The sequence below is a fragment of the Balaenoptera borealis genome (assembly GCF_965194805.1).
Source record: "Balaenoptera borealis genome assembly, chromosome: 19".
Taxonomy (NCBI): Eukaryota; Metazoa; Chordata; class Mammalia; order Artiodactyla; family Balaenopteridae; genus Balaenoptera; species Balaenoptera borealis.
The window spans coordinates 18,197,882-18,211,594 of NC_138878.1; the positions used below are offsets into that span (position 1 = coordinate 18,197,882).

The window sequence follows — 13,713 nt, forward strand, 5'->3', positions numbered from 1 at the left end:
GCAGTGGGAAGTGACTGGAAAACAACATATATCTCTTTCCAACATCTTCACTTTAAATTCATAACCACTATCTTAACTGGGCCCGGCTATCCTAATACATTACTCTAATCAATTTACTCTTCTATTCTTTTTTTTTTAATTTTTATTTTATATTGGAGTATAGTTGATTAACAATGTTGTATTGGTTTCAGGTGTACAGCAAAATGATTCAGTTTTACATATACATGTATCTACTCTTTTTCAAATTCTTTTCCCATTTTTTAAAATGTTTATTTATTTATTTATTTGGCTGTGCTGGGTCTTAGTTGCAGCATGCAGGATCTTTAGTTGCGGCATGTGGGATCTAGTTCCCTGACCAGGGATCGAACCTGGGCCCCATGCATTGGGAGCAAGGAGTCTTAGCCACTGTACCACCAGGGAAGTCCTACTCTTCTATTCTTTGAGATCACTATTTCACATCTCTCTTCTCCTCAAACTTCCAACACCTTCTCCCCCCTCCTCACTCTCAGTTGCTGATCTCTTTACTTCTCTGAGCAAAAGAGAGGCAATCTAAGAAAACATCTATGTGATCTAACCACTAAATCTACCAATTCCACCTGTATTTGTGTCTATAAGTTCCCTCCCTTCCTTCTTGTAATAGATGAACTGTCTGTGCTTCTATCCAAGGCCAACCTCTCCACTGGTGGACTGGATTCCATCTCCTCTTGACCACTCCCCAATTTTTTTTCTTGTAATTGTCGCTTTTCTCTCCTGCATCATCAATTTTCCCTCTACTGGATCATTTCCACCATGATCTCCTTGATTCCATCCCCCTTCCAGCTACATTTCCATGTCTTTGCTCCCCTTCACTGCTAAACTCCTTGAAGGGGTCATATCTATTCAGTAACTCTATCGCTTCTCCTTTGATTCTTTCTTGAACTCACCTCAACAAGGCTTTTATTAACAACGCATCTCCTGAAGCTGCTCACTAATGCGTTGCCAAATACCATGATCATTTCTCAGTCCCAGAAGTGTTAAAGACATCTATTAAGGACATCTGACACTGTATTTATCACTCCCTCCTTCTTGAAACATATTCTTCACTTGGCTTCCTGGATACCGCTCTCTCTTGGCTTTTTGTTTTTCTCCTACCTTAGTAGCTGCCTCTTTCTTGCTCTCCATGATGGTTTCTCTTCATCTACGAGATTTCTAATTGTTGGAGGACTCAGATTAGTCCTCAGATATCTTTTCTATCTATATTCACTCTCTTGGGGAGATCTCATCTAGTCTGTTTTAATGCCATCCACACACTTAATTCCCAGCCCCACCTTCTTCCCTGAACTCCAGACTAATATGTCTACTTATCAAATTGGCATCTCTGAGAAGTTTTAATAGGCACCTCAAACTTAAGCTGACTAAGACCAACTCTTGGTATCTATCCTAAAACCTGTTCCTCACACTGTTTTCCATCTGAGTAAAATGGTAACTTCATTCTTCCAGTTATTCAGACTTGAAACCTGGGAGTTATCCTTGACCTTCTTTCTCTCACACTTCATCCTCAATCCACCAACAAATCATGGAGTGTTATCTTCAGAACATATTCAGAATCTATTTCTCACCACCTACACTGCTATCTCTCTAGTTCAAGCTACCAACATCTCTTATCCAGATTCTAATCTGTTAATTTTAAAAACTTCTATCCTTGCTCCCCATTGTCTATTCTCAACTCAGCAGCCAGAGTAATTCTTTTTTTTTTTTTAATTTTTTTTAATTTTTTTTTATTTATTCATTTATTTTTTATTTATTTATGGCTGTGTTGGGTCTTCGTTTCTGTGTGAGGGCTTTCTCTAGTTGTGGCAAGTGGGGACCACTCTTCATTGCGGTGCGCAGGCCTCTCACTATCGCGGCCTCTCTTGTTGCGGAGCACAGGCTCCAGACGCGCAGGCTCAGTAATTGTGGCTCACGGGCCTAGTTGCTCCGCGGCATGTGGAATCTTCCCAGACCAGGGCTTGAACCCGTGTCCCCTGCATTGGCAGGCAGATTCTCAACCACTGCGCCACCAGGGAAGCCCCAGCCAGAGTAATTCTTAAGTTAGATCATGTCACTCCTCTGCTACAAACTCTCCAACAGCTTCTGATCTCACCCAGAATAAATGTCTGGCTATCTGACTTCATCTATACTCTTTACCTAGCTCACTCTGCAGCAGCAGCCCTGGCCTCCTCATTGTTCCTTGAACATGCCAAGCATGTTCCAGCCTCAGGAACTTTGCACTTACTATTTCCACTGTCTAAAATTTCTCCCCCCAGTTATCCACATGGCTCACACTCTTACTTCATTCAAGTCTCTACTTTTATGATATCTCACCTGAGAAGCTTACCCTGACCATTCTATCTAAAACATCACCTCCTCCATATTACTCTCTAATACCCTTATGTTACTTTTCTTCACAACACTTATCATAACCTGACATATATTTAAAACTTGTTTATCATCTGTCTTACCCTCTTTAAAATAGAAATTCCATGAAAGTAGGGACCTTTTTTATTATGTCAAAATATACATGGAATTTTATTTTTGTTTGCTACTTTATCTGCAGATAGAATAGTATCTGGCACATAGTAGGTATTCAATACATTTTGTTGAATAAATAAATAACTGAAGAGTGGTCTCTTACCCTTAAACTAGCTTTTTCTGAAAAAGTAACTCAGAATAGAAGTGACTGTGGCCAGAGAAGACTAGATGTAACTAGAAATATGTCCCAGGATGCTATCAATATTTAACTAAAATAACATATAGTTATGAAGTCTGCATTTCTATAAATTTTCTATATATTTTCTCTAATATATCTATCATGTTAAACTCATACCCTGCAGATTTCTCAAGGCTCTATGGACCACTTGTGACTTTATTTATTTATTTATTTATTTTCAGCTTGCAGGATCTTAGTTCCCCAACCAGGGATTGAACCCACGCCCTAGGCAGTGAAAGCGCAGAGTCCTAACCACTGGACCGCCAGGGAATTCCCCAATCTAAGAAATATTAATTCCAAAATTTCCAGTTATACCACAATCTTCAGGCCTATGAAAGAGGTCTATAAACTAACAGGAAGCTATTACCTGAACTAAGCTTCAAAAGCCTTCCGGTGCTGGAGTCAGGGTTTGACAGAGAAGTCAGTAAGTCTCTGCAGGAATGGGATGTGGTGGCCTTCATGTTATTTGAAGGTTTTGTGCTATATTCTCGGTAGTTCCTGCTTCTCTGAGGCCTTTTACCAAGACTTCCATGCAGGGATGGATTTTGAGAATAATGACTATCATAATTTTCTAGACCAGCATCTGAAGGTAACTGATAGGGATGACTCTGTCTAGAATCACCCACATCCAGGCGTTTACCCAATGAGGCATCATGGGTAAGCTGATAAGTATCAGGTTTTAGTATCAAGTCCTTTTCTGGAGAAGAACCTGAAGACTTGTTGTCCAAAAAAGATATTCGGTACCCTTCTCTAGCCATCTTCTCTGGGGTTCGAACTGTGGATTGATGAGGCGAGTAGCGTCTGAATTCTAACCATCACCAAGGGGGGAAGAAAAACAAAAGACAATGAGAATTCTTCTTAGGGTATCCCTGTTCACTGGATATACCTCTGTCTACCAAAAAAAAGTTCTCAGGAAGAGATGGTTTATAATTTTTATAAATGGTAGCATAAAGTGATAAAAGGATTCCTACATGGAAAAACAAAACATGTTGGACATTGTGTAGACAGTAAAGAATCTGTAACATTCTGGAGATAAATTTCATGTCAACATAATCCTGTAGGAATTTCCTTCTAAAACTGTAGTGTCAGAGTTTTCTATATACGATTTCTACTATTTTGGTGCACCCCCACATGACAAAAGTTGTGATCTTAGGTATTCAGACAATAGTTGGTAGGTCTATGATTTCATAGACTCCTCACAATAAAGCTAAACTCACTCCTACCCCCAACCTCTACCCAGAGGATCTAGGTTCACACATAGGGAACCACTATCCTAAGCCAGTTAAATGGCAGGAAATGCAAAACCTATGAAAATCCCTAATCCAGCTATAAAGTATTTCTCTCAGACAGGTGTATCTGTCATCTCCAAAAAGCCTCAGAGTAGGGCAAGTAGAGCATCAGACAAAAAGAGAAGTCTTTGTGCTCCTTGGGGCTTTCAGAAATTCATACGCTTGTAGGCCTTCCTGAGTTAGTCACATTAACTTTTAAAAAGTGGAACCAAGTACCTTCTATCTCTACAGAACCTTTAAGAATATCAACATTTTTACCAAGGGCCAGTCTATACAGTAGGGGAAAGATTATAGAACAATATCTTTATGTAAGAAAAAGAATCTAAGAACAAGTAATGAGATTAGATAATTCAGACTATCCCTCCTGTTGAAGATATTTAAAAAGTGGGATGATATATGTTCTTAAAAGCATCAAAGAGCTAATAAACTAGTGAGGAATTTCTAGGCCAAAATCTAGAAAACAGCAAGAACTCATATAGGTGAGTCTAGCACTTAAAGTGACTTTTACCCTAAGGAGCTTTAGGGTGAAAGGTATAGAAGTCCAAGTTCAGGATCCATCCAAGGTAAGGAGTACGAGAAACCACCCCCTCACCCACTCCCCACATTAAGATGGAATCCTAATCAGGATACAATCTTCAAAGTAAAGGTAAACTGGAAATAAACCAGCCCTTGTACACTGGTAATCCAGGTTTGCATCATTTGGGTGGTCCAGGGAACCTCAAGCCTTGAGCCTGGATTAAGGTGATCCCAGGCTGATAGTGTCCCAGGCAACTGGTAGAAGCAAATGAAAATCTGATCTGGAAAAGATATCTTCATGTAAGACTTTAAATCATTCCTACAAATAGTTTTTAAAGTACAATAGCCAGCAAGTAGCCAAAACAAACAAACAAAAAAGGAAATAAGACAACACAAGTGAGAATGAGTAGAAAAACCAGACAACATGCACAAAAATTTGAATTAACAGATGCAGCCTATAAGATGGCTATTTTTACTATGTTTAAAGATATATAAAACAGCTGGGAAATTTCTGCTTATAAAAAGTGACCCAGCAGATTTGAAAAAGAACCAAATCGAATTTATAAAACTGAAAATAAACTACGGAGATTAAGAATTCGGAAGACAAGCTTAACAACAGATTAGACACAGCTGAAAAGAATGTTAGTGAATTTAAATATGGGTCAGAAGGAGTTATCCAGAATGCAGATCAAACCAAAGAAAGATGAAAAATATAAAAGAATAAGAGACAAAGAGGACAAAGTGAAAGAGGACATACATTTACTTAATCAAGAGTCTCAGAAGGACAAAATAGAAAAAATGGGACATAAATAATTTTTGAAGCACTTTACAGAAATAATGAGACAGAATTCACAAATTCAAGTGTAATAAATACCAAACAAGATAAACAGAAAGAAGTCCACACACCATAGTGAAATTGCAGAAAATCAAAGACAATTGGAAAATCTTAAAAGCAGCCAGAGGAAAAATAGGACAGATTATCCTTGCAGGAGTGACAAATTTCTAGCTCAGTGGTTCCCAACCTTTTTGGCACCAGGGACCGGTTTTTGTGGGAGACAATTTTTCCACGGACCTGGTCGGAGGTGTGGAGATGGTTCAGGTGGTGATGTGAGCGATGGTTCAGCTGGTAATGCAAGCGATGGGGAGTGATGGGGAGTGGTAGATGAAGCTTCGCTCGCTCGCCCGTCGCTCACCTCCTGCTGTGCAGGCCCAGGGATAGGGGGTGGGGGGGACCCCTGTTCTAGCTGACTTCTCAAAAGCAACCACAAAAGATAGAATACAGTGGAATACCTTCAATATTTTGAAAGAAATAACTGCCAACATAGAAATTTATACCCAGCCAAAATACCCTTTAAGAATGATAGTGAAATTGGGGCATTTTCAGACAAAAACTGAAAGAATTCATCACCAGTAGACACACACTAAAGAAAATTCTAAAAGATGTACTATAAGCTAGAGGAAAATTATCTCAGAAGGGAAGTCTGGGATTAAAAAAAAGAGAAGTAAAGGGACTGCCCTGGTGGTCCAGTGGTTTAGAATCCGTGCTTCCAATACAGGGGGTGTGGGTTTGACCCCTGGTCAGGGAACTAAGATCCCACATGCTGCGTGGTGCGGCCAGAAAATAAAAATTTAAAAAAAGAGCAAACAACGTGGTAAATACATGGATAAATTTAAATGAACAATGACTTTATAAAAATAGTATCTTGTGAGTTTTAAAAATATAGAGAATTAAAATCCATAATAATAATACATAAATCAGGAGGGATTAAAAGGAGTAAATTACTTTAAGGTCTTTGAATTATCCAAGAGAAGAGTTAAGGTATTGATTAATTTTAAAGTTGAATAAGTTAAGGACACATATTATAGTTTTGGGAATAATACCAAAAGTATAGAAACAGTGTATAACTTGTAAACTAGCAGAAAGAAAAAAATGGATGAATAAAAACATAATAAATCCAAAAGAAGGCAAGAAAGGTAAAAGAAACAAGGAATAGTCAGCCAATACAAAAAGTCAAGAACAAAGGAAGTCAGAATATCCACTCTTCAACATGAAAGACCTCACAGGTCACTAAGCATCCAGGGCAGCCCCTTATGAAAGCAGAAAATAATTCATCACGTAGTCTCCCAGGACTGAGACATCTCCATCTTCTCCCAAATCCCATCACACCTAGATTTCTCTGACTAGTGTGCAGAAAAATACTGTAAGCAAAATATTTACCATCTTCCTGGTGATTCTCACTTGGCATCTCCCTTCTTGCCACTTCCTGCATCCAAAAAAAGTTTCAAAGTTTAGGAGAAGGGAGTCAATGGGCATTCAGACATGAGTTTAACTAGAACAGGGAGGTTCAGAATACTTTCCTATTAGTAAGCAAGTCCATCCTTGCAAACTAGGGAAAAAGATCCTCAAGCAAAGGTCAAGATTTAAGCTTATTTTAAAATAGTCACAATACAAAGAGATTCTAGAGTTGCTTTGGAGCAGATAAGGGGATGACTTGAAAAGACAAAATATCCTTAGATGGTAAAGGACATACCAAGCAGTGAAATATTGTATTTTCTCTGCTTTAGATAACTCAGCATAGAAGTTAGATGGTACCACCTTTTCCAACTTATTTCTGCTAAAAGAACTCCCACACTTATTTTACCTCTAGTAAAGCTGAGTATCAACCATAGGAGCTACTGAGACTTTTTAATAGGCTGAAAATTAATCTAAGGCATAATTAAGCAAGGATTGATACAAAGTAGAAAGCTTTCTAGAGTTTGCTTTTTACAAAATCATCTTCAAGTATTCAGCATCTTTTTGGTAGTTATGCAGAGAAAGAAATCCTACTTCCTATTTCTTAAACTAAGAGGACATATAGCAGGCTATTCAATTTCCTTTTTTCTCACACTTCAAGAAGTAATTTCAAAGTTTTTTTAATCTAAAAAGTGCTATTTAATGTTAACTGTAGATTACAGTATACTTTGTCTCCATTTCCTTTAAAAGAATACCAATTTTTTAAAAAAATGGTAATTGAAATAGTTTCTAAATTACCCAAGTAGAATCTCCAAAAACAAAGAAACCAACTAAATGTTAATCTGTCTTTTTATAAAATGAAGCTATTATAAATTCAACCTGAAATCTTACTATCTTTTTCTTTGTACAGTGTTGATTATCCAAATTGTGGATTAATCAGAGTCTTTCCTTCTCTTTATTTATTTATTTATTTATTTATTTGGGCCCCGTCTTAGTTGTGGCAGGCAGGCTCCTTAGTTGCAGCATGCGAACTCCTACGTGCAGCAAGCATGTGGGATCTAGTTCCCTGACCAGGGATCAAACTCCGGCCCCCTGCCTTGGGAGCGTGGAGTCTTAACCATTGTGCCACCAGGGAAGTCCCTTTTCTTCTCTTCTTTCTCCTTCTGGCTACTTTCAGCAAACTTATTGCTCATAATTTATCAATAAAAATGCAGACAAAAGGAGAAGTTGAATATGAAGTAGTCAATTCTGCTTCCTGCATCATATTCATTCATATAAATAAGTAATGGACTCCCACTAATTTTTTTCTTTAAAAACTTATTTTTAATTCTTCCCTCATCTTGCATGATCTCTACCTCTTCATTGCCCACAACTTCTATGCCATCTTTACCCCTTAACTTTTCTTTTTTTATGTTTCATTGAAGAGGCAGTGCTGGGAGAGCCACCTCTGAGATGTTAAGATCCAGTAATTAAAAGGCAGAGTTAGAAAATGTAAAGAAGCCAGGTAACAGGAAATGGAGACATTGGGCAGAGAGGAGAAAACTGAAAACCAGACAAAACCTGTAACAGTTGTATCCCTGTTTGAGTGCCAAAATGCCTGGCATAAAATGTGCTAAAGTTATATGTATAAATATACTACATTTGATCAGGTACTGGGGGAGAGGGAAAGGGGAGATTGAAATTAATGGAGAAGGCCCTTTGCATCCTGTCTTGTGCTTTCCTTTTAAAGTGTCTAACATGCCTTCATCAAAAAAGTCCTCTTAAGTCAGACAGAGAAAGACAATATCATATATAGCTTATATGTGGAGTCTTAAAAAAATGATACAAATGAACTTATTTACAAAACAGAACTAGAGTCACAGATGTAGAAAACAAACTTAATGGTTACCAAGGGGGAAGGGGAGAGGGATAAATTGGGAGATTGGGATTGACATATACACACTACTATACATAAAACAGATAACTAATAAGAACCTGCTGTATAGCACAGGGAACTCTACTCAATACTCTGTAATGACCTATACAGGAAAAGAATCTAAAAAAGAGTAGATATATGTATATGTATAACTGATTCACTTTGTTGTACAGCAGAAACTAACACAACATTGTAAATCAACTATACTCCAATAAAAATTAATTTTAAAAAGTCCTCTTAGACCTTCACAATAATTGAGAGTCCACTGGATTATTAGCATTAATCATTGACTAGTCCACAGATCAGCAGGAAAGTGAGTACATTACCTGTGTCCCCAGTGGCAAAGTGTCTAATTTCTGATCTGGTATACCATTGCCCTGGGTTACAGAAGTACTTGTTGGGGAATCCTTTACTTCCCAGTTAGGGAAGGGAATAAAAAGTCCTTTGTTTGAGCCTGTGTCAAAAGAAAAGGCATACAATGAAGCACTGACCAGACTTTAAAGGCAACATGTCATATGGAAAGATACTAGAAGAGAAGTCACAAGATTGAGAGTTAGTTCTGGTGCCACTACTTGGAGACCATGTGAACTTGGACAAACTGCTTAACCTCTCTCAATCTCTCCACTTGTAAAACAGTGATGATAAAATCTAAATTTCCTATCTCTTAGAGTTGAGGTGAGGTTAAAACAAGACAATGGATATGAAATGGCTTCATAAATTATGAAATGCTCAAGAGAAATTAAGAAGCAGGCAAATATTTTGCATACTTCTGAAGTGAATATATAATAAACTTTGACACCAATTCAACAATCTCCAGCTATAGGGGGAGATGGCTGGAAATAGACTCCTGACATCAGGCATCTCCAGGGCTTTAATCAACAGTCTGCAGTGATTCATCATTTTAAATCAGCTTCATCATTTCAAACCAGCTTCTTTCTGCCTTGATTTCCTCATTTGTTCAAAGAAAAAGACTAATCAGGACCTATTTCATAGAAACGAATGCCAAATCCTTAGGTTTCCCAGTATTTTTTGCCTATCATTAGAGAAACAACTTTAAAAATAGAAAGGAAAAACAAACAAAAACTGTATCCTATCCTGGCCACCTCAAAAAGAGTTAGTTAGGATTTCTATTAGATTGTAACACTTGTACAAAAGTTTTTGCATATCCTTGATTGATACTTATTAATTGCAGAATTCTGGGATTTGGGGTCTTCTGGGGGACCCATGGATGAAGATAAGAGGTTTTTGTTTAGGGAGGTTTTTTTCTCTAGTAGGATTGTATAAGAATTAAGATGGTTTCCAAAATTTGGGCCTTAGTCAAACAATGTGCTCTTCTGCTAGTTCCCATGTTCAGGCTCTGGCAACAGAAAGCTACTATAAGGCAGGGCAACTGAGAATACAGAGTGAGAATAAAGCCAGCCTTTTGAAAATCCAGCCCTTCTGTCCATTTGGAGCTCTAAAATGCTTCTTATTTCTGAGTTGCCTTTTGGGAATGAAATGTCCTACTACTTCAATACAAGATGTTCTTCCACCCTTGTACTTGACAGAACTGTATTTCTCAAAGTGATATAAGCTGTCAAAATTTATGTTCTGTGGTTCCTTTGCAGTAGCAACACAGGAAAAACAAAACAAAACAAGGTGAAGTAGAAATTGCTGATTTTAACTTGATTCTTAGTAGAAAATTAGAATGGTTAGTAAGCTGTGACTTTGGGTTCAAGGCTCCTCTTACCCCTTTCCTACAGAACAACACAAAATTCCCAGGTGTCCAAGACCCTGCTCCATCCTGGTTTTTCTCCTACCCTGCTAATGCTCTTTTTTAGATTCATGGGTTCTTTTTCTTTCAACCTACCTCTTGGTTCAAACAAATCCCCCAAGGTCCAAACTCTTTGCTGAATGCTATCATACCTTCTCTTTGGTGTCAGCTATCTCCCAAATCTGGATGACCCTAAATCTAAATCTCTTAACTCTGATCTGTCGTTTCATGTCCAGACTTAAGTTTTTTGAACTGCCCCCCAAAGAGTGCCTTATAGACAACTAAAAAGTCAGTATTTTCTTTTTCTGTTTTTTTTTTTTTTTTTGGCCACACCGCACGTCTTGTGGGATCTTAATTCCCCGACCACGGATTGAATCCGGGCCCAGCAGTGAAAGTGCTGAGTCCTAACCACTGGACCACCAGAGAATTCACAAGTATTTTCTAAATCGAACTCATAATCTTCACTTCCAGGCCTACTTCTGCTGATGGTCCCCACTTCCATCCCTAACCCTGGTCTTAATACTGGCATTACTATTGACCCAATCCCTCAAGATAGAAACTTGTTCTTTGATGTTCTCTCACTCATCTCAAATGTCAATCAATTATCAAATTCTATAGAATCACTTTTTTTTGGTGGGGGGAATCTTTATTTTAATTGAGATATAATGTACATGCCATATAAGTCACCCTTTTACAGTATACAATTCAGTGATTTTTACTGTATTCACAAAGTTGTACAACCATCACCACCTTCACTTTCCTCACCCCAAAACAAACCAAATTAACTGTCACTCTCAATTCTCTCCTCCCCACCAGCCCCTAGCAAGCATCAAATAGGATTTGCTTATTCTGGACATTTCATGTAGATGGAATAATATGTTTGACCTTTTGTATCTGGTTTCTGTCAAGTAGCATGATGCTTTCAAGATAAACATTGTAGCATGTATCAGTACTTCAATACTTTTTAGGCTGAAAAATATGCCTTATATGGATATGCCATTATTTTGTTTCTCCATTCATCAGTTGATAGACTTTTTGGCTATTATGGATAATGCTGATTTCATTCCTGTACAAGTCTTTGTGTGGACATATGCTTTCATTTCTCTTGGGTATATATCTAGCAGCGGAATTGCTGGGTCAAATGGTAACTCTAACTTTTTGAGGAACTTCTAAATTGTTTTCCAAAGAAGCTATACCATTTTCTTTTCCCACCAGAAATGTATGAGGGTTCCAATTTCTCCACATCTTTGCTGTCACTTGTTATCTGTCCGTTTGATTCTAGCCATCCTAGTGGGTGTGAAATGGTATCTTCCTTGTGGTTTTGATTTGCATTTCCCTGATGGCTAGTGATGTTGAACATCTTTCATGTGCTTGTTGGCTAGTTGCATAACTTCTTTAGAGAAATGTCTATTCAATCTTTTGCCCATTTTCTAATTGGGTTGTCTTTTTGTTATTGATTTGTAAGAGTTTTTTTGTATAGAATGGATACTAGACCCTTGTCAGATATATGATTTGCAAATATTGTCTCCCATTCTGTGGGTTGCTTTTTTACTTTCTTTGTTTTTTTAATTAATTAATTATTATTATTATTATTTTGGCCACACCGCGCGGCATGAGGGATCTTGTAAGTTCCCCAACCAGGGCTGGAACCCATGCTCCCTCCAGTGGAAGCACGAAGTCCTAACCACTGGACTGCCAGGGAATTCCCCAGCTTTTTTTACTTTCTTGATAGTGTCCTTTGAAGCACAAAAGTTTTAAATTTTTATAAAGTGTGACTCAACTATTTTTTCTTTGGTTGTTACACTTTTGGTGTCATATTCAAGATATACGCTCACTCCTGAAAAAGATAAACTGACACCTTGCTCTGCTACATTATGACTAAGCATGTCATGTACCACAGTCAGGAAAAATCAGGAAAAAGAAACAATTTGCATTCTGAGATAATTTTTTTCTTGTCTTATACTTCAATTTATTTTCTTCTTTTTCTTCAGATGTAAAATATATCCAACACTTAATTCCAAAAGCAAATGTATTTATGACATTGTTGTCCAGCCCAGGTTTTTATACCCATTTAACCAATGTGATAGGACCATAATTCATTATCATTTTACCACTGAAAATTGTTTTATATTTTTAATGACGGAGAAATGGCTTTATAATGCTGATGCTGGTGGCAAAGAACTAATAGTTGGCTACTTCAATTACCAGTAATCTTAGATGGATGAGGCCCTGCTTCACACATTTGGCCAAAAACCTTGCAACCCATCTGAGGTAGAAACAGAGACGCACTACCCAGATCCCTTTCAAGGAGGACTTGATTTACTCTTCAGAGTGTGTCTCAGCTACAGAGAACTACCTCCTGATGTCATGCCCTTCCAGAGGCAGTCCATATGCAGTGACCAAATGGGGCCCAGGGGCAGTCCTTGCTCTAGAGCTGTCCCTCTGCTCAACTCTCCTTCCTCCCCTTCCTTTTGATATTGATCTCTAATAAACATCTTGTACCCTAGATTCCACTGAGATAAAATTTTGAGAGCAGAAATAATGGGTCTAGCACTAGCCTCCAAAATAAATGAAGGGGATTTCCCTGGTGATCCAGTGGTTAAGACTCCACACTCCCAATGCAGGGGGCCCAGGTTCGATCCCAGGTCAGGAAACTAGATCCCCATGCTGCAACTAAGAGTCCGCATGCCACAACTAAAGATCCCACACGTGGCAATGAAGATCCTGCATGCTGCAACTAAGACCCAGCGCAGCCAAATAAATAAATAGATAAATATTTAAAACAAAACAAAACAAAAAAACCCAGAATAAATAAAGATTTGCCATTTTCTTTAAATTGCTTATCCCCAATGAGGACAACTTAATCCCCGACTCTTGAAGTAATATATATGATATATATTATCATATATTATTAGTATATATAAATTATAATATATATTATAGTATATATAATATATATTAATATATGGTAGCCATTGTAGATATGATAATAATGAAAGGAAATTATAGTTTTTTCCCACCATGAACAGACTGCCTAAGTAACCTTGTGTTTTTCCCCCTTAAATATGTGATATGTATTTCATTCAAAATTCAACTCTTTGGAGTTTGGACTCCTTAGCAAAACATTGCAGGTAAAAACACTTAATGTTTTATCTCCAAGTTTTCTTTTCATATCCTCAAGGATTTTATCAATCTGTACCTCCTCATTTGCATTCACACTGCTATTATTGCCCTATGTCAGGACATGTCCTTACTATCTCCCATTGGGACTACTGTTCC

General features: G+C 37.7%; 1 protein-coding gene across 6 annotated transcripts in view; it reads right to left on the reverse strand.

Annotated features, from left to right (window-relative positions):
- Window positions 1-13,713, reverse strand: part of LRRC36 (leucine rich repeat containing 36) — a 53,597-nt gene that overhangs the window by 14,044 nt on the left and 25,840 nt on the right. For 5 of the 6 annotated variants that reach the window (XM_082368946.1, XM_082368949.1, XM_082368948.1 and 2 more), the window contains exons 3-5: window positions 9,008-9,135; window positions 6,752-6,803; window positions 3,096-3,536 (exon numbers count right to left, since the gene is read on the reverse strand). In XM_082368946.1, coding sequence (XP_082225072.1) covers window positions 3,096-3,536; window positions 6,752-6,803; window positions 9,008-9,135 — 621 coding nt within the window. The remainder of the gene's footprint in view (window positions 1-3,095; window positions 3,537-6,751; window positions 6,804-9,007; window positions 9,136-13,713) is intronic. The other variant, XM_082368950.1, reaches the window with a different exon arrangement.